At 35.9% G+C, this 21,949-nt stretch overlaps 1 protein-coding gene across 10 annotated transcripts in view; it reads left to right on the forward strand.

Moving 5' to 3' along the window:
- SENP7 (SUMO specific peptidase 7) overlaps window positions 1-21,949 on the forward strand; it is a 195,622-nt gene that overhangs the window by 10,555 nt on the left and 163,118 nt on the right. For 6 of the 10 annotated variants that reach the window (XM_073231720.1, XM_073231718.1, XM_073231719.1 and 3 more), the window contains exon 3: window positions 17,805-17,903. In XM_073231720.1, coding sequence (XP_073087821.1) covers window positions 17,805-17,903 — 99 coding nt within the window. Of the gene's footprint in view, window positions 1-17,804; window positions 17,904-19,866; window positions 19,914-21,949 lie in introns of those variants that run through there. The other 4 variants (XM_073231726.1, XM_073231723.1, XM_073231725.1 and 1 more) reach the window with 2 other exon arrangements.

Raw genomic sequence — 21,949 nt, forward strand, 5'->3', positions numbered from 1 at the left:
AGATGCTACCGAGTCATTACTTCTCTTCTCTGTGCTATATACTTCCTTCCCCTTGCCGCCCTACATTATGTCTGCTAATCATAATGCTCCCTAATCCCCTTATTCCTCCCTTCCCACCCACCCTCCCCATCCCTTTACTTTTGGTCACTGTTGGTCCATTCTTGGTTTCTGTGAGTCTGCTGCTGTTTTGTTCCTTCAGTTCTTGCTTTGTTCGTATACTCCACAGATGAGTGAAATCATTTGATACTTGTCTTTCGGCACCTGGCTTATTTCCCTGAGCATAGTACCCTCTAGCTCCATCCATGTTGTTGCAAATGGTAAGATTTGTTTTCTTCTTATGGCTGAATAATATTCCATTGTGTATATGTACCACATCTTCTTTATCCATTTATCAACTGATGGACACTTAGGTTGCTTCCATTTCTTGGCTATTGTAAATAGAGCTATGATAAACAGAGGGGTGCATATGTCTTTCTGAATCTGGGATCCTGTATTCTTAGGGTAAATTCTTAGGAGTGGAATTCCTGGGTCAATGGTATTTCTATTTTTTGAGGAATCTCCATACTGCTTTCTACAATGGTTGAACTAATTTACATTCCCACCAGCAGTGTAGGAGGGTTCCCCTTTCTCCACATCCACGTGAACATTTGTTGTTTGTCTTTTGGATGGTGCCCATCCTGACTGGTGTGAGGTAATATCTCATTGTGATTTTAATTTGCATTTCTCTGATGATTAGTGATGTGGAGCATCTTTTCATGTGCCTGTTGGCCATCTGAATTTCTTCTTGGCAAAATGTCTGTTCAGATCCTCTGCCTATTTTTTAATTGGATTATTTGCTTTTTGTTTGTTGAGGTGCGTGAGCTCTTTATATATTTTGGATGTCAACCCTTTATCGGATATGTCGTTTATGAATATATTCTCCCATACTGTAGGATGCATTTTTGTTCTATTGATGGTGCCCTTTGCTGTACAGAAGCTTTTTAGTTTGATATAGTCCCACTTGTTCATTTTTGCTTTTGTTTCCCTTGCCCAGGGAGATATGTTCAAGAAAAAGTTACTCATGTTTATATTCAAAAGAGTTTTGCCTATGTTTTCTTCTAAGAGTTTTATGGTTTCATGACTTACATTCAGGTCTTTGATCCATTTTGAGTTTACTTTTGTATATAGAGTTAGACAATAATCCAGTTTCATTCTCTTGCATATAGTTGTCCAGTTTTCTCCACACCAGCTGTTGAAGAGGCTGTCATTCCCCCATTGTATGTCCATAGCTCCTTTATCATATAATAATTAACCATATATGCTTGGGTTAATATCTGGACTCTGTCATCTGTCCCATTGATCTATGGGTCTGTTCTTGTGCCAGTACCAAATTGTTTTGATTACTGTGGCTTTGTAGTAGAGCTTGAAGTTGGGGAGCATAATCCTCTTTGCTTTATTCTTCCTTCTCAGGATTGCTTTACTTATTTGGGGTCTTTTTTATTTATAAATATATTTTCCACACTGTAGGATGTCTTTTTGTTCTACTGATCATGTCCTTTGCTGTATAGAAGCCTTTTAGTTTGATGTAGTCCCACTTGTTCATTTTTGCTTTTGTTTCCTTTGCCCGGGGAGATATGTTCATAAAGAAGTTGCTCATGTTTATGTCCAAGAGATTTTTGCCTATGTTTTCTTCTAAGAGTTTTATGGTTTCATGATTTACATTCATATCTTTGATCCATTTTGAGTTTTCTTTTGTGTATGGGGTTAGACAGTAATCCAGTTTCATTCTCTTACATGTAGCTTCAGTTTTGCCAACACCAGCTGTTGAAGAGGCTGTCATTTCCGCATTGTATAACCAGGGCTCCTTTATCATATATTAATTGACCATATGTGCTTAGTTAAATATCTGGACTCCTTATTCTGTTCCATTGGTCTATGGGTCTTTTCTTGTGCCAGTACCAAATTGTCTTGATTACTATGGCTTTGTAGTAGAGCTTGACGTTGGAGAGCGAGATTCACCTGGCTTTATTCTTCCTTCTCAGGATTGCTTTGGCTATATGGGGTCTTTTGTGGTTCCATATGGATTTTAGAACTATTTGTTGCAGTTTGTTACAGAATGCTGTTGGTATTTTGATAGGTATTGCATTGAATCTGTATATTGCTTTAGGCAGTATGGATGTTTTGACAATATTAATTCTTCCTACCCAAGAACATAAGATGAATTTCCATTTATTAGTGTCCTCTTTAGTTTCTCTCTCATGACTGTCTTATAGTTTTCAGGGTATAGGTCTTTCACTTCCTTGGTTAGGTTTATTGCTAGGTATTTTATTCTTTTTGATGCAATTGTGAATGAAATTGTTTTCCTGATTTCTCTTTCTGCTAGTTCATCATTAGTGTATAGGAAAGCAACAGATTTCTGTTTATTAATTTTGTGTGATTTCAGATACTGGTGAATTCAGATACTGGTTCTAGTAGTTTTATAGTGGATTCTTTAGGGTTTTATATGTACAATATTATGTCATCTGCAAACAGTGACAGTTTAACTTCTTCCTTACCAATTTGGATGCCTTTTATTTCTTTGTGTTGTTTGATTGCCTTGGCTAGCACCTCCAAAACTGTGTTGAATGAAAGTGGGGAGTGTGGTCATCGTCTCTTTCCTGATCTTAAAAGAAAAGCTTTCAGCTTTTTGCTGTTAAGTATGATGTTGGCTGTCGGTTTGTCATATGTGGCCTTTATTTTGTTGAGGTACTTCCCCTTTATACCCATTTTGTTGAGAGTTTTTATCATGAATGGGTTGTCAATTTTGTCATATGCTTTTTCAGTATCTTTGGAGATCATCATGTGATTTTTGTTGTTCTTTTTTTTGATACGGTGTATGATGTTAACTGACTTTCAAATATTTGCCATTCTCGCATCATGGTCATGATAAATGACCTTTTTAATGTATTTTTGAATTTATTTTGCTTATATTTTTTGAAGATTTTTGCATCATTGTTCATCAGGGATATTGGTCTGTAATTTTCTTTTTGTGTGATTTCTTTCTGGTTTTGGTATTATAGTGATGCTGGCCTCATAGAATGAGTTTGGAAGTATTCCCTCCTCTTCTACTTTTTGGAAAACTTTAAGGAGGATGGGTATTTTGTCCTCTCTAAATGTCTGATACAATTCAGCAGTGAATCCATCTGGTCCGGGAGTTTTGTTTTGGGTAGTTTTTTGATTAGTCATTCAATTTTATTGCTGATAATTGGTATGTTCAGATTTTCTGTTTATTCCTGGGTCAGTCTTGGAAGGTTGTATTTTTCTAGAAAGGTGTCCATTTCTTCTAAGTTATCCAGTTTGTTAGCATATAATTTTTCATAATATTCTCTAATAGTTCTTTGTATTTCTGTGGTATCCATAGTGATTTTTCCTTTCTCATTTCTGATTCTATTTATTTGTGTAGTTTCTCTTTTTTCCTTAATAAGTCTGGCTAGGGGTTTATCTATTTTCTCAGAAAAGCAGCGCTTAGTTTCATTAAGTTTTTCTATTTTATTTTTCACAATTTTAATTTATTTCTTCGCTAATCTTTATTATGTCCCTTCTTCTACTGACTTTTGGGCTCAATTGTTCTTCTTTTTCCATTTTAAGTAATTGTGAATTTGGACTGTTCATTTGAGATTGTTCTTCCTTCTTTAAATAGGCCTGGATTGCTATATACTTTCCTCTTTTAACTTCCTTCACTGTGTCCCACAGAAGTTGTGGTGTCATGCTGTTGTTTTCATTTGTCTCCATATATTTCTTGATCTCTGTTTTAATTTGGTCATTGATCCATTGATTATTTAGGTGCATGTTGCTAAGCCTCCATGTGTTTTTGAGCCTTTTTGTTTTCTTTCTATAATTTATTTCTAGTTTCATACCTTTGTGGTCTGAGAAACTGGTATAATTTCAGTCTTTTTGAACTTGCTGAGGCTCTTTGTGGCCTAGTATGTAGTCTATTCTGGAAAATGTTCCATGTACACTTAAGAAGAATGTCTGTCCTGGTGCTTTTGGGTGAAGTGTTCTATAGATGTCTGTTAGGTCCATTTGTTCTAATGTGTTGTTCCATGCCTCTGTCTCTTTTCTTATTTTCTGTCTAGTTGATCTGTCCTTTGGAGTGAATGGAGTGTTGAAGTCTCCTAGAATGAATGCATTTCATTCTATTTCCCCTTTTAATTCTGTTTCTATTTCTTTTGCATATGTAGGTGCTCCTGTGTTGGGTGCATAGATATTTATAATGGTTATATTCTCTTCTTGGACTGACTCCTTCATCATTATTTAATGTCCTTCTTTGTCTCTTGTTACTTTGTGTGTTTTGAAGTCTATTTTGTGTGATACAAGTGCTGCAACACCTGCTTTTTTCTCCCTATTGTTTGTATGAAGTATCTGTTTCCATCCCTTCAGTTTTAGTCTGTGTATGTCTTTGGGTTTGAAGTGAGTCTGTTGTAGGCAACATATAGATGTGTCTTGCTTTTTTATCCATTCTTTAACTCTGTTTCTTTGATTGGTGCATTCAGTCTATTTACATTTAGGGTCATTATTGATAGATATGAACTTATTGCCATTCCAGGCTTTAGATTTATTATTACCAAAGGTTCAAGGGAAGCTTCTTTACTATCTAGCATTCTACCCAAACTCACTCATAATTGGTATAATAAATAGTCTGATGATTCTTTTTTCTCTCCCTTCTTTCTCTTCCTCCTCCACTCTTTATATGTTTGGTGTCATATTCTTTACTCTTTGTATATCCCTTGACTGAGTTTGTGGGTTGCTGATTTAATTTTGCATTTGGTTAGTATTTAGTTGGTCTCCTTCCTTTAGTGTGGTGTTTTTCTCTCTGGTGACAGCTATTAAGTCTTAGGCATACTTCCATCTAGAGCAGTCCCTCCAAAATTCCCTGTAGAGCCAGTTTGTGGGAGGTAAATTCCCTCAACTTTTGCTTATCTGGGAATTGTTTAATCCCTCCTTCAAATTTAATTGATAATCCTTTTGTGTAGTGTATTCTTGGTTTTAGGCCCTTCTGTTTCATTGCATTGAATATATCATGGCACTCCCTTCTGGACTGTAATGTTTCTGCTGAGAAGTCTGATGATAGCCTGATGGGTTTTCTTTTGTAGGTGATCCTTTTTCTCTCTCTGGTTGCTATTAATACTCTGTCCTTGTCCTTGATCTTTTCCATTTTAATTATTATATGTCTTGGTGTTGTCCTCCTTAGGTCCCTTGTGCTGGGAGATCTGTGGACTTCTATTGTCTGAGAAACTAGTTCTTTCCCCAGATTGGAGAAGTTTTCACAGTTACTTCTTCAAATATACTTCCTGTCCCTTTCTCTCTCTCTTTGTCTTCTGGTACCACTACAATGTGAACATTATTTCATTTGTATTGGTCACACTCACACAGGTTTCTCAATATTCTTTCATTCCGAGAGATCCTTTTTTCTCTCTCTGCCTCAGCTTCTCTGTATTCCTGTTCTCTGATTTCTGTTTCCTTAATGGCATCCTCTATCTCATCTAATCTGCTTTTAAATCCCTCAGTTGTTTGTTTCATTTCAATTATCTCCCTCCTGAATTCATATCTTAGCTCTTGAATATTTTTCTGTAGGTTCATTAGCATGCTTATGACTCTTATTTTGAATTGTTTTTCGGGAAGATTGGTGATTTCAGTCTCACCAAGCCCTCTTTTTGGTGTTTGAGGGATTTTGGATTAAACAAGTCTGTTCCGCACTTTCGTAGTCCTAGAGCTATGTGAGTAATTGCCAGCAAGTGGTGCAGGTGTCAGCTCAAGGACAAAGTCCCTTCTGCTTGCCGGGCACCATGTCTGTGCCGGTTAACCTCACACAGGGAGCAGTCTCTGGGTTAGTCCCCTAAACTTCTGTGGGCAGGTTTGGTCCTTGGGATGGCCTAACATGATGGCAGAGGTCGCTGGCAAGTTGTGTGGGTTCTGTCACGATAACAAAGCCACTTTCTGCCTCCTGGTCCCAGTGCCTGTCTCTGTTTTCTGTGCCAGGCATGCTGGGAGCAGCCTCTGGGACTGGGCTGGTTAATCATGCGCTGGAAGAAGTGTCTGTGTTAAGCTGTGTAGTTGCTGTAGGCGGGGCTACCCTCCAGCTGTGTGCAGCAATGGTAGGGACAGCTGGTTTGCGCATAGGTGCCGGCAGGGAGGAAAGAGCAGCAGACTGATTATTGCAGTGAGAGACCTCAGAGCTGTATTGCCAACCAGGGGGATAGGGCGCCTGAAGCTCCTGAAAGTTCCCAGCCTGCTGGGCTTAGTGTGCCTGGGCAATTTTGTCCACTAGTTCCTTTTCCCAAACTCTTGCCCCCCTAGCAGCCCTCTGACTATTGAGAGGTCCCTTAAAGTGCCTAATTTTCTTTTGTCCTAGGGCAGTTCGCAGTCTTAGTCTCAGACTGTGTGTTTCAGTCCCTCCACTCTCCAGAGCACCAAGGAATGTGGGTCTGTGCTCCTGGGGTAGATGTCTAGGGCTGGTTATTTAGCAGTCCTGTGCTTCCACTCCCTCCCTGCTCTGATTCTTTTCCTCCTGCCTGTGAGCTGGGGTAGGGGTAGTGCTTGGGTCCCGCCAGTTGAGGCTTTTTACCTTACCCTTTTCTGTGAGATGTTGACTTCTCCCAGCTGTAGATTGGCTGGTGTACTGTTACTTCTGGTTACTTTTTTAGGAGTGGTTGTATTTGTTGTATTTTCAACATATATGTGGTTCTGGGAGGAGATTTCTACCACACTACTCACACCAGCATCTTTTTCTCTATATATATACTTATACTTCTAATTCAACACTATAGGGCTTATTCTGACTTTCCCTCTTTCCTTATTTTTAACTTTTTTTTTCCTGTTTCTCATTATCTACAATATATTTACTTACTTGTTCAACCATGATATGCATATAAAGTTATACTACTGCATTTTAAAAATGTAGAATGTCTTAGAAAATTAGCATGTTAAATTCTTGTTAATTTATATTGCTGCTTTTTCTCACAAGGCAGCTTGGAAAAGAAATTATTGATGATGTTAGTGCTTTGGTAGATATAGGGTCAAGACACTGGTACATTTTTGAGTTTAAATTATTTAAAAATATTTTTAAAACTACTAGTTTGTGATACAGAAATTAGAAAACTTAATTGAGCAAAAATATTACCACCTGGACAGAACCAAAATTAATACTTTGGTATTTATCCTCCTATTTTATCTATATATATACATATAATAAATATTTAAATATTAAAAAATAAAAGGTTACCAAATATTGTTAAAATTTAGCTTTTTCTACTTAACTGTATATTATTAATATCATTTCCTAAAATCAAATATAAAGCATTTCTCAGTAGATATTTTCTGGGTACTTGACATATTTTAGACACAATGCTTGGCATGAGTACTAGGGAAACAGTGGTAAAACAGTTTTAATGACTACATAATATACCGTTATGTGGGTGTACCACACTTAATTTAACTAATATCCTATTATATTGTCTTCAACTAAAAAAAAAAATAAAACAGTGCTGCAGTCATTGTATATCTTTGTAACATTCTTATCTTCTAAATTGTTTCTGGCCTTTTGATTTAAACTGGGTGTAGATTAATTCAAGGCTAATCTCTCTGGACAGATGCAGAGTAAAATGTAAATATTTTGAATTCTGCTAATGGGCGATCCATAGTCTGGATTTATACAAAGGGAAGTTGATAATCTGTTTTGAAAACTGAAAACCAAGACTTTTATTCTTCCTTGGAAGTCATAGCTGTACCTATGGACAGATTCCGAATTTTCCTTATAGAATAGCTTTATATCTGTACAGATTAAGAATCTGAAGTTCTGTATTAAGAATATGGCAGAAATCATTTCAGGGTGGACAGTTTAAAGAACATATATTAGCAGTATATATCTTGTCAGTAGAATAAATTTCCTGAATTTCTCCATTTGATAGTATTCTGTTTTTGAGGGTATGTTATAATGAATTATGTATAAAATGAACTGTAAAGTAACCAGGATTTGATCGCTGAAGGGCTCGTTTAGTATTACATTTGAACATTAGTAAATAAAATAAATGTTCTTGGTCTTTGTTTTTGGGTAGTTTTTAGAGTTCTGTCAATGTGTGTATAACTTGAAGGGGATTTAAAATATTAAATTTCAATCTTTAAAGTATTACAGTGTTGATAATACTTGAAAGTATTAGGAGTCGATTCTAATTCTTGTAATGGAATTATAGGTTTTGCAGAGTCATTAATAGCTTAGCATTTTTGTTGATTGTACACAGTTGAGACCATGATTTAAATTTGTCTTTGATCTGATTGTTGCAAAAAGCCTTATATTAATTTTGCTCAGTTCATTAAGAAAAAAGTGAGTATAGAAAAAATTGCCAGTAGTTACTTGTTTATGAAATCTTTTTGCCACTTATATACAATGTTAAGACTGGGAGATATACATCTATAATTTATTGACCAGAAAACTATAGTAGAGTTTTTTTGGAGCTTTAAATGTTTATTTTTTCCCTTGCCTTTAATAATTGCATGGTATTCCTATTATAAAAATAAAACATTTGGAAACTTTTGGAAAATACAAGAGTAAAAATAAAAATCACCTTTTCTCTCTCCATTCAGAGATGATCAGTTAAACATTTTGGTCCCAATCCTTCTTTACTTTTTTCTATATATAGATTTTTTTAGCCTTATAAAAGAGAGGTTGTTCTGTGTAAATTCTTTTCTACTTGTTATATTGTAAATAATTTCTTATTCATTAATTATATTTCTGGAACATGTTATTTAATAAGTGTTGTATTCATTGTTTGGCTTTACCATAATTTAATAATTATTTTATTCTTATTTTTTCTAGTTTTCTATAATAAATAATATGTAGTCTGTATCTCTGTTTATAAATATTTGTATGTACTTTGATTTTCAAGGCTTTTGATGCTAGTTTAGAGATTTAATAAAATCCAGATTTTATTAGTCTCTACTCTGGAGGAAATATAGACAAATGATTGCCTCTTTAAAAAATAAAATAGATTATATTTTGTGTCCATCACAATGAATATTTATTAGGGTAATTAATTTATTGACAGTGAGTCTAAACCACTTATAGGTAAAATGATAAAAAATAATATTGTGAAAGGAGGATACAAAATCTTCCACAAAAGGCACCAACAGTCTTTTATAAGATAATAATTTTACAAAATACTCAACACCTATACCCAACTCTTATTTTGTCTAAATTTCAGTTGCTCTTGAACTTGGTATCATTTTAGGTTATCATTTAGGTTTAAATGTAAACTTACTTGCTCATGAACCTGCAGTCTGGGCAGGTTAAACTGGAGATTGCTTCTGTTTGTTCCACTTGGAGTTACCTAGGTTGGCTTGCAGGCTGGGACTTGGAAACATCTTTGAAGGCTCGCTCGCTCACTTATCTTGATACTGTGATAGGAAGATTCAAGTATCTTGGTGTATATATGTTTTTATTTATTTCTTATTAAAAATTTTTTAAATTAAGATATTATTAATTTACACTCTTATGAAGGTTTCACATGATAATCAATGCGGTTACTACATTTACCCATATTATCAAGTCCCCACCCATACCCCAATGCAGTGACTGTCCATCAGTGTAGTAAGATGCCAGAGATTCACTCTTTCCTTTTCTGTGCTACCCCCCCACACCATGTATATTATACATTATATCCCTCAATCCCCTTCTCCCTCCCTCCCCACCTGCCCTCCCACACCCCTCTTCTTTGGTAACCACTAGTTCCTTCTTGAAGTCTCTGAGTCTGCTACTATTTTGTTCCTTCAGTTTTCCTTTGTTCTTATACTCCACAAATAAGGGAAATCATTTGGCACTTGTCTTTGTCCACCTGTCTTATTTCACTGAGTATAATATCCTCCAGCTCCATCCATGTTGTTGCAAATGGTAAGATTTGTTTCTTATGGCTGAATAGTATTCCATTGTGTATATGTACCACATCTTCTTTATCCATTCATCTACTGATGGACACTTAGGTTGCTTCCATATCTTGACTTTTGTAAAAAGTGCTGTGATAAACATAGGGGTGCATATGTCCTTTTCAATCTGAGAAGTTGTATTCTTTGGGTAAATTCCAAGGAGAGGGATTCCCAGGTCAAATGGTATTTTTATTTTTAGGTATTTGAGGAACCTCCATATTGCTTTCCACAATGGTTGAACTAGCTTACATTCCCACCAGCAGTGTAGGACGATTCCCCTTTCTCTGCATCCTCGCCAACATTTGTTGTTCTTAGTCTTTTCAAAGCAGGCCACCCTTACTGGTGTGAGGTGATATCTCATTGTGGTTTTAATTTGCATTTCCCTGATGATTAGTGATGTGGAGCATCTTTTCATGTGTCTGTTGGCCATCTGAATTTCTTCTTTGGAGAACTGTCTCTTCATATCCTCTGCCCATTTGTTAATCGGATTATTTGCCTTTTGGGTGTTGAGGCTTGTAAGTTCTTTATGTATTTTGGATGTTAACCCCTTGTCGGATATGTAATTCACAAGTATATTCTCCCATATAGGATATACTTTTTGTTCTATTGATGTTGTCCTTTGCTGTACACAAACATTTTAGTTTGATGTAGTCCCATGAGTTCATTTTTGCTTTTGTTTCCCTTTCTCGAGGAAATGTGTTCAGGAAGAAGTTGCTCATGCTTATATTCAGGAGATTTTTGCCTGTGTTGTCTTCTAAGAGTTTTATGGTTTCATGACTTAAATTCAAGTCTTTAATCCATTTCGAATTTGCTTTTGTGTATGGGCTTAAACAGTAATCCAGTTTCATTGTCTTCATGTAGTTGTCCAGTTTTGCCAACACCAGCTGTTGAAGAGGCTGTCATTTCCCCATTGTATGTCCATGGCTCCTTTATCATATATTAATTGACCATATATATTTGGGTTTATATCAGGTCTTTCTTGTCTCATTGGTCTCTGTGGGTCTGCTCTAGTGCCAGTACCAAATTGTCTTGATTACTGTGGCTTTGTAGTAGAGCTTGAAGTTTTGGAGCGTAATTCCCCATGCTTTATTCTTCCTTCTCAGGATTGCTTTGGCTATTGGGGGTCTTTTTTGGTTCCATATGAATTTTAGAATGATTTTCTCTAGTTTGTTGGTATTTTGACAGGAATTGCCTTTAATCTGTATATTGCTTTAGGCAGGATGGCCATTTTGATAATATCAATTATTCCTATCCATGAGCACTATTAATTATTCCTATCCATGAGCATGGGATGTGTTTCCATTTTTGGTATCTTCTTTAATTTCTCTCATGAGTGTCTTGTAGTTTCAGAGTATAGGTCTTTCACTTCCTTGGTTAGGTTTATTCCTAGGCATTTTATTCTTTTTGATGCAACTGTGAATGGAATTGTTTTTCTGATTTCTGTCTCTGCTAGTTCATTGTTAGTGTATAGAAATGCCACAGATTTCTGTGTATTAGTTATGTATCCTGCAACTTTGCTGAATTCAGATATTGGGTCTAGTGGTTTTGGAGTGAATCTTTAGGGTTTTTTATATACAATAGCATGTCATCTGCAAACAGTGACAGTTTAACTTCTTCCTTGCCAATCTGGATTCCTTTTATTTCTTTGTGCTGTCTGTTTTCCATGGCTAGGACCTCCAGTACTATGTTAAATAACAGTGGGGAGAGTGGGCATCATTGCCTTGTTTCCATTCTCAAGGGAAAACCTTTCAGCTTCTCACTGTTAAGTATAATGTTGGCTGTGGGTTTGTCATGGATGGCCTTTATTATGTTGAGGTACTTGCCCTCTATACCCATTTTGTGGAGAGTTTTTATCATGAATGGATGTTGCATTTTGTCAAATGCTTTTTCAGCATCTGTGGAGATGATCATGTGGTTTTTGACCTTTTTGTTGATGTGGTGGATGATGTTGATGGATTTTCGAATGTTGTACCATCCTTGCATCTCTGGCATAAATCCTGCTTGATCATGATGGATGCACTTTTTGATGTATTTTTGAATTCGGTCTGGTAATATTTTGTTGAGTATTTTTGCGTCTGTGTTCATCAGGGATATTGGTCTGTAATTTTCTTTTTTTGTGGTGTCTTTGCCTGCTTTTGTTATAAGAGTGATGCTGGCCTCATAGAATGAGTTTGAAAGTATTCCCTCTTCTTCTACTCTTTGGAAAACTTTAAGGAGGATGGCCATTAGGTCTGTACTAAATGTTTGATAAAATTCATTGGTGAAGCTATCTGGGCCAGGATTTTGTTCTTAGGTAGTATTTTGAATACCAGTTCAATTTAGTTGCTGGTAATCGGTCTGTTTAGATTTTCTGTTTCTTTCTGAGTCAGCCTTGGAAGGTTGTATTTTCCTAGAAGTTGTCCATTTCTTCTAGATTATCCAGTTTGTTAGTGTATAATTTTTCATAGTATTCTCTAATAATTCTTTGTATTTCTGTGGTGTCTGTAGTGATTTTTCCTTTCTCATTTCTGATTCTGTTTATGTGAGTAGACTGTCTTTTTTTCTTGATAAGTCTGGGTATGGATTTATCTGTTTTGTTTATTTTCTCGAAGAACCAGCTCTTGCTTTCATTGATTTCTTTCTGTTGTTTTATCCTTCTTGATTTTATTTATTTCTGCTCTAATCTTTATTGTGTCCCTCCTTCTACTGACTTTGGGCTTGATTTGTTGTTCTTTTTCTAGTTTCATTAATTGTGAGTTTATACTCGTTATATGGTATTGTTCTTCTTTCCTGAGGTAGGCCTGTATTGTAATATACTTTCTTCAGCATGGCCTTGGCTGTGTCCCACTGATTTTGCGTTGTTGAATTATTGTTGTCATTTGTCTCCATATATTGCTTGATCTTTGTTTTAATTTGGTCATTGATCCATTTGTTATGTAGGAGCATGTTTTGAAACCTCCATGTGGTTGTGGGATTTTTCATTTTCCTTGCACAATTTATTTCTAGTTTCATACCTTTGTTGTCTGAGAAACTGGTTGGTACAATTTCATTCTTCTTGAATTTACCAAGGCTCTTTTTGTGGCCTGTATATGATCTATTCTTGAAAATGTTCTGTGTACACTTGAGAATGTGTATTCTTCTGCTTTTGAGTGTAGAGTTCTGTAGATGTCTGTTAGGTCCATCTGTTCTAATGTGTTGTTCAGTGCCTCTGTGTCCTTAATTATTTTCTGTCTGGTTGATCTGTCCTTCAGAGTGAAGTATTGAAATCTCCTAGAGTGAATGCATTGCATTCTTTTTCCCCTTTTAATTCTGTTAATATTTGTTTCACATGTGTAGGTGCTCCTTTGTTGGGTGCATAGATATTTATAATGTTTTTATCTTCTTGTTGGATTGACCGCTTTATCATTATGCAATGCCCTCCTTTGTCTCTTGTGACTTTCTTTGTTTTGAAGTTTATTTTGTCTTCTACAAGTACTGCAACTCCTGCTTTTTTCTTCCTATTAGTTGCATAAAATATCTTTTTCCATCCCTTCACTTTTAATCTGTGTATGTCTTATGATTTAAAGTGATTCTCATTTGGCAGCATATGGATAGGTCTTGTTTTTTTATCCATTCAGTGACTCTATGTGTTTTGATTGGTGCATTCAGTCCACTTACATTTAGAGTTATTATCAATAGCTATGTACTTTTTGCCATTGCAGGCTTTAGATTTATGGTTACCAAAGTTTCAAGGTTAACTTCCTTACTATCTAAGAGTCTAACTTAACTCACTTAATATGCTACTAAAACACAATTTAAAGTTCTTTTTTTCTCCTCCTTTTTCTTCCTCCTCCATTCTTTATATATTAGGTATCATATTCTGTACTTTTTGTCCTTTGATTAACTTTGGGGATAGTTAATTTAATTTTGCATTTGCTTGGTAATTAACAGTTGTATTTTTTTTACTGTGGTTTTATTACCTCTGGTGACAAGTATTAAACCTTAGGAACACCTACATCTATAGAAGTCCCTCCAAAATAGACTGTAGAGATGGTTTGTGGGAGTTAAATTCTCTCAGCTTTTGCTTATCTGGAAATTGTTTAATCCCTCTTTCAAATTTAAATGATAATGTTGCTGGAGAAAGTAATCTTGGTTCCAGGCCCTTCTGCTTCTTTGTGTTAAATACATCATGCAACTCCCTTGTGGCCTGTAAGGTTTCTGCTGAGAAATCTGATGATAGCTTCATGGGCTTTCCTCTGTATGTGATCTTATTTCTCTCTCTGGTGCTTTTAATAGTCTGTCCTTTTCCTTGATCTTTGCCTTTTTAATTATGATATGCCTTCATGTTGTCATCTTTGGGTCCCTTGTGTTGGGAGATCTGTGCATCTCCATGGCCTTAGAGACTATCTCCTTTCCCAGATTGGGGAAGTTTTCGGCAACTACCTCCTCAAAGACACTTTCTATCCCTTTTTCTCTCTCTTCTTCTTCTGGTACCCCTATAATGTGAATATTGTTCTGTTTGGATTGGTCACACAGTTCTCTCAATATTCTTTCATTCTTAAGAGATCCTTTTTTCTCTCTGTGCCTCAGCTTCTTTGTATTCCTCTTCTCTAGTTTCTCTTTCATTTATCATCTCCTCCAGTATATCTAATCTGCTTTTAATATCCTCCATTTTACTCTTTGACAATTGGATCTCCAACCGCAATTCACTCCTGAGTTCTTGAATATGTCTCCGTACCTCCATGAGCATCTTAATGATTTTTATTTTAAACTCTCTTTCAGGAATATTCATGAGGTCAATGTCATTTAATTCTTTCTTAGGTATTGTATTAATAATTTTACTTTGAATCAGGTTCCCTTGGTGTTTCATATTTGTATATGGTGCCCTCTAGTGTCTAGAAGCTCTATTCTCTGGAGCTGCTCAGATCCTTTTTTCTCTCTGTGCCTCAGCTTCTTTGTATTCCTCTTCTCTAGTTTCTCTTTCATTTATCATCTCCTCCAGTACATCTAATCTGCTTTTAATATCCTCCGTGAAGTAATGTAGGGCATCGCAGGGAGTGGTATTGGTGCATGGGGGGAGGAAAGAGCTGTTGCCTGCTTTCTGGCTGTCATGCCTGTCTCCGCTAACTGAGCCAGTGGGCCGAGCACACAGGTAAAAGTCTTTATGCTTTGTGTTTGTAGTTTCTTTAGACAGATCTTCCCTCTGGCTTCCCTAATTCCAGGGTAGGTTTTGCCCATTTGCGAGCCAGGTGGGGTTGGCAGGAGAATGGTGCAGTAGGTTGCATATCACAGTGGGGGATCCTTGGAGCTCTGTAGCCAGCCAGGGACATGGATCTCCTGAAGGTCATGAACGCTCCCAACCTACTGGGCAGAGTGCACCTGAACAATTTTGTCTACCTCTCCTTTCTCCTGAGCACTAAGCTCTGTGCAATCCTTGCCCCTGTAGCAGCTCTCTTGCTAAGGGCTTCCTTGTTAGGCAGTCTCTCAGACTTCCCACCTTTCTTTTGTCCCAGAATAGCTGGATATGGATCCTTGCTTTCCACAAGCAGCTGGAATCTCAGTCTCTCCAAGAATTCTTCCTGTCTTAGCTTTTCAACCCCCTAATCACAAGAGTACCATGCAAGCACCATGAAATGTAGGTTTGTGCTCCCAGAGCAGCAGTCCCAGGCCTGCACTCCCTCCCTGCTCCATTTCTCTTCCACTGGTTAGCTGGGGTGGGGGAAGGGCTTGGGTCCCGCTGGGTCACAGCTTTCATAGGTTACTCTGTTCTGTAAGGTCTGCTCTTTTCTCCAGGTGTATGCAGTCTGGTGCAGCCCTCTTTCCTGTTCCTCTTTCAGGATTAGTTGTATTAATTATATTTTTGTAGTATATGCGGTGTTACGAAGAAACCTCTGTCTCACTTCTCACTCCACAATCTTTAATCCTCTCTGTGTGTTTTTATTAACCTTCCCATTTGATCATTCTAGCAGAGTGACCCTAGGGTATCTAAGATTTTTACCTATTGGCTAAGGCTCCCAAGGAGTGTGTACCAAGGGATAGAGAGAGAGAGAGAGAGAGAGAGAGGGAGGTAGGAAGGGAAAACACACTAGCATGTGTCAGCCAGGCTGAAGCAATAGCTATATTGCCTTTAATGAACTAACCTTGGAAGTCACATGGCTTGCCCAGATTCAACGTAAAGGAAGATATACTGCACCTAATGTGTGAGGATTGTCAGTATCACACTGTAAGAAGAATGTGTGGGATGTGGGATATTGGTATGTCATCTTTGTAAAATACCTTATGCCGCAGTATCCAGTACAGGCTAAATAACTTACTCAAAATGGATCCATGCATGTGAACAGCCTGAAGCCTTGGCTTTACCTCCTAAGAAGCAACCAACTATTGTTCCCAAATTAAGAATATGAAGGAAATGATCGATTTAGATGTAACATTGTCTTTTGTGGATGAATTATAAGACAGAACCTTTTTATATAGATGAGGTATAAATAAAAAGTTACTGATTCTCAGGAGGATTAACTCAGAGGTGCTAGTGAAATAAGAGTTGGGGTATTCTTCAAATTTATTCTGTCCTCCTGATTTATGTGTTAGTGTCACTTAAATCATTTTATGGGTTATAGGTTAGTTGATACAGTACTTAACTTGATGTTTAACTATCATTTATAGCTTTCTGTTACTGTAAAAATTACAATATTTAAATTCTAAACAAATGATTTCAAACTTTTGGCTGCAATTCATATATTCATTGATTTGCTTATTCAGCATATCATGGGCCATATACTTTGGAGATAAAAAGGTGACTAAGTCAGGACACTCTCTTTAAGCACCTTCATAGTCTGGAGAAGAAAACAGACTTGTAGACAATAATTGTAATGTTGTGTGATATATATGGTATAAATAATGTCATGTGAAGGTACCAGGTACTAATGCTCAGACAAAGGAATGGAATGCCTTGGTGTGGGAGTGACAGTGTGTGGACAGGAGATAAGAGAATAATTTTGAGCAGAATCTCAAGTATTTTGCAAGGGAGAAGTAGAGGCAAGGGTATTTTAGATTGAGAAGTAGTACATACAATGGTCTAGAGATAAAAAATAATATGACATGTTTGAAAAAGATTGAGTGAACACAATGTTCTTGGGATGTAGAGTTTGTAATATGTGGGTGATGTGAAAGAGCCCAGATCATTGAGTTTTATCTGTAAGTCATGGGTGCCCTTGTATTTTAAGTATTGTAGTCATAATTAGATTTGTGTATTAGAGAACTGTGGGATAGTGTTTGAAAGATTAGGAGGGGAAGAGACTGCAGGTAAGAGGATAGTTAGGTAACTGTTGTGATGCTTCATCATGTGCCTTCAAACTGAATGACAGGTTTTTTTTAAAATTAAGGCATCATTGATATACAATCTTACAAAGATTTCACATGAGCAACATTGTGGTTTCAGCATTCACCCATATTGTCAAGTCCCCCCCCCACCCTATTTCATTTACTGTCCATCAGTGTAGTAAGATGCTATAGAGTCATTACTTGTCTTCTCCATGCTGTACTGCCTTCCCCATGACCTACCTATATTGTGATTGTGAATTATAGTTCCCCTTAATCCTTTTTTCCCTCCCTCCCTACCCACCATCACCAACCCCTGCCCTTTGGTAACCACTAGTCCCTTCTTGGAGTCTGAGAGTCTGCTGCTATTTTGTTCCTTCAGTTTTGGTTTGTGGTTATATTCCACAAATGAATGAAATGAATGAGAGTTTTTAAAATAAAATTATATTTAACTGCCTATAAGTTAAGTACTGAACTTAATACTCTTTAAAACTAACAGCAAAAAATTAATGCAGGGTGATATAATGGTTCTGTTTGCTGCTTCAGCTCTTATTTATATTTCAGTTAAACTGATTATTTTCTCATTCTGGTTTCAGATAACAAAGATGTTAAATGCAAAACCAGAGGAAGTTCGTGTTCAGTCACCGCTGCCCAAACTCAGAAGCTCAGGACGCTGGGATCTCCCTTTGCAGGGGGTTAGTAAAAATTAGTTTTTTTAAGTATGTAGTATTATTTGGTGTGTTAAAAATATTTTAATAAAATTGAATTTTTATTTTCTTATATGTCCTTTTTTGGGTGTTTTTATGTTACTTAATTGCAGGTTTTAAATTAGTTTTTTTCTGATATATGTTGAAGTAATGCTTTGAGGTTAGGGTCTTCTTCAGTTTAAATCTAAGTATAAAATACATGGTTGTCTTCATGAGATTTAAATCTCATTATTGTGAAATATTTTTTAAATCTATGAGAATATTAAGCTTTTTCAAATCATTTTCTCTTGCTTATTTTTGTTAATTTGAGAGGGTATATCTTAAAGGGTGACAATTATTTCAAAAGACATTCTGATTGTAAGTCTGGATTTTAATTTTATCACTATCAAGATTTACTATAGAGCTCTCATTAATAAGGCTTATAATAACACTTTTAAGTATTACTGTTTTTTCCTTGCCTGGCACAGTTCATGGTCAATTTTTTAAAAATAGAATTTTTCTCAGATTTTTCTAGTTAAGCCATCTGAGGCTCTATTAGTTTGGTAGGACTAACATAGCAAAATACCACAGATTGGATGGCTTAAACAAGAGGAATTTATTTTCTCATAGTTCTGGAGTCTGGAACTCCAAGATCAAGGTGCCAGCAGGACTGGTTTCTGTGAGGCCTCTCTTCTTGGGTTACTCATAGCAATCTTCTTCTGTCCTCATATGGCCTTTTTTCTGCACACCTACATCCTTCATGTTTCTTTTAAGGACACTAGTCCTGCTGGACTAGGTCCCCACCCTTATGACCTCATTTAAACTTAACTACCTCTGTAAGGTTTCTGTCTCCGTATCATACTTAAATAAGGACTTCAACATACTCATTTTGGGAGGGACAGAATAAAAAAAAATAGCATTTTAGGGTAACAAATTTAAGTCACCTTCAATATATGTATTTTTATGTTACAGACAAGAAAAAGTAATCATTTATTACAACTTATTCTCTGAAAAAAGATGTTATTAATGTTAGTTGCCAAGTACAAAAAAGGAAATAAATGGGACCCAGGGGCTTCTGTTGACATAAAAAGAACAAACAATTGCGGGCTTCTGTTGACATAAAAAGAACAAACAATTGCGTAAAGTTAAAAAATTTGGGTTATATGAAAAGTGAATGAAGAATCCTTCTCTGTCCCTTTCTGTTAAAGGCAACCAGTAGTAGTAGTAGTTTTTTTTCATTCTATTCCAGAAAAAAGATGCATATACCTACATATGAATTCATATTATTTTTTGATAATTGTGGAAAAGGGATCATGAAATATATATTGTTCTGTGCTTTGCTGTTTTCAGTTAGTAATATATTTAAAATTTTTTTGTATTTTAACATATTTAGAGCTACTTTCATTATTTATTTTCTATTGGCTTTGTACTCCAAAGATATACTGTATACTATAATTTATTTACTTAATGCACTGATATTAGTTTGGTTGTTTCCAGAGCTTTGTTAATAGCAACAGTGCTGTAGTGAACACTGTTTTTCATACACAGAGAGCTATTTTTGAGTGGGATTACTGGGTCTCAGGGAATTTGTTAATTATAATTTAATAAATAATGCAAAATTGTTTCAGCAAATTTGCATCAATTTATATGGCCTCCAGAGAAAGCTCCCATTTTTCTACAAACTTATTAGCACTGGTTATTACCAGATAGTAAAATTGTTAACAATTTAATAGGAAGAAAAAATACATTATTTTAAGAAAAGTTTATCTCTTTGCATTTATATATTTTATGTTTTAGAATATTGTATTTATTGTAGAGTAAAGATTGTATATATTATGTATATAACTCTAAGTTGTACACACACAGTCTCTTGGAAGTAGGCAGGTGCTTTTTGTTGGGTTTGTTTCCTTAAGCAGTATTATACTAAATGTGTTTTTCCTTTGACCCTTGGGTCATGCATCTCTTCCTTTAGTTTTTGGCCTTCAAGTGGCAGATGTGGATCACCAGACTGCTATTTAGGTATTAAGTCTTTATGTTATAATTTACTGTCTTCTCTTTTTCTTTAACCCCTCTTCATTTCAGCAGTCTCTTTTTCCTGAGAAGCCAACAGCTTATTTTCAGCTTTAATTTCTCTAGCTCATTGAGTGAAAACAAAGCCTCTTCTGAAACATATTTTCTTTTCCTGTGACTAGTTTCCCACTGTAATTGGGTGTTTTCCTTAGGATAGTGGTACTTGAATTTTGGGAAATCTACATCCTGTTTGAGATTTGAAGTGGCACATGCTTTAGCATTCTGTGCTTCCTTGTTGCTGTGGACCTCATAGTATTAGTATACTAAGTGTGTTTCATAGTTTGTAGAGTTTGAGGCTGTGCTAGTATCTTCCTTTGTTATTTCTCCTCCATGTCCTTTCATTTAAATTGATTTAAATGATAGAGAAAGGGATAAATGTCCCTTCCATAGTCATTAACAGAATTTTAACATATGTGTGTATGTATTTGTATTTTGTGTATTTGTGATTTTTGAGATATAATTATACAAAATAGACTGCTCAGGTCATAGATGTATAATTGACTAATATAACATATGTAACCAATATGAGCCTTGAAAGTTCCCTTGTGCCCCTTTCCCTTGTGTCTTCTCTTTGACTGCATTCTGCACCCCAGCCCCACTCCTAGCAACCAATTTTCTGATTTCTATTTCAGTAAGACAGTTTTGCCTGTTTGTGCAGTATATATTCTTTTGTGTTTGGCTTCTTTTGCACAATAAATTGTTATTGAAGCCCATCCATGTTTTGCATCTATTAGTAGTTTGTTACTTTTTATTGCTAAGTAGTATTCCCTTTATGTGAACTTAACACAATTTGTTCATCTGATTCTTCTGTTGGACTTTTGGGCTTGGTTTTAATATGCATTTTCTTGATGACTGATGTTGTTAGGACATTTTCATAGACTTATTGGCCATTGTATATCTTTTTGTGAAGTATCTGTTAAAATATTTTGACCTTTTAAAAATAAATTATTGAGGATCATTTTACATACAATTAAATTAATCCATTTTAAGTATTCTGTGAATTTTGAAAAATGTATACACTTTTGCAACAACTACCATAATAAAAATATGTGTATATGTATGTTTGTATTTGTAGATTTTCTTTAGAGTGTATGGTTCTATGAGTTAAAAGATTTGTATAGACTCATAAGTATCATCAACATGAAGATATTTCTCACTCCAAAATAAGGTTACATCACTCCAGAATCCCCTGGTGGTGCCCCCTTTTAGTTAGTTACTCCTAGTCTCTATCCCTAACCCATGGCCATATTGTTTTCTGTACTTACACTTACACATTTTCTAGAATGGTTATACAATCATACAATGTGTAATGCTTTGAGAGTGGCTTTGTCATTCAGCATAATGCCTATGAGATTCATCCATGTGATGCATGCCAATATTTTGCTTATCCACTCCCCATTAAAGGACATAGATTGTTGCCAGTTTTTTATTAAAGTATCATTGATATACAATCTTATGCTCAGGTTTCACATGAGCAACATTGTGGTTATTACATTCCCCCTATTATCATGTTCCCAACACATACCCCATTATAGTCACTGTCCATCACCATAGTAAGATGCTATAGAGTCACTACTTGTCTTCTCAGAGCTATAGTTCCTTCCCTGTGCCTCCCCCATATTATGTGTGATAATCATAATGCCCCTTAATCCCCTTATCCCTCCCTTCCAACCCACCCTCTGCAGCCTCTTACCCTTAACTCTTAGTTCATTCTTGGGTTCTGCTGCTGTTTTGTTCCTTCAGGTTTTGCTTTGTTGTTATACTCCATAGATGAGTAAAATCATTTGGTACTTGTCTTTCTCTGCCTGGCTTATTTCACTGAGCATAATACCCTCTAGTTCCATCCATGTTGTTGCAAATGGTAGGATTTGTTTTCTTATGGCTTTATAATATTCCATTGTGTATATGCACCACATCTTCTTTATCCATTCATCTACTTATGGACACTTAGGTTGCTTCCATTTCTTGGCTGCTGGAAGTAGTGC

The sequence above is a fragment of the Manis javanica genome, chromosome 3 (assembly GCF_040802235.1).
Source record: "Manis javanica isolate MJ-LG chromosome 3, MJ_LKY, whole genome shotgun sequence".
Taxonomy (NCBI): Eukaryota; Metazoa; Chordata; class Mammalia; order Pholidota; family Manidae; genus Manis; species Manis javanica.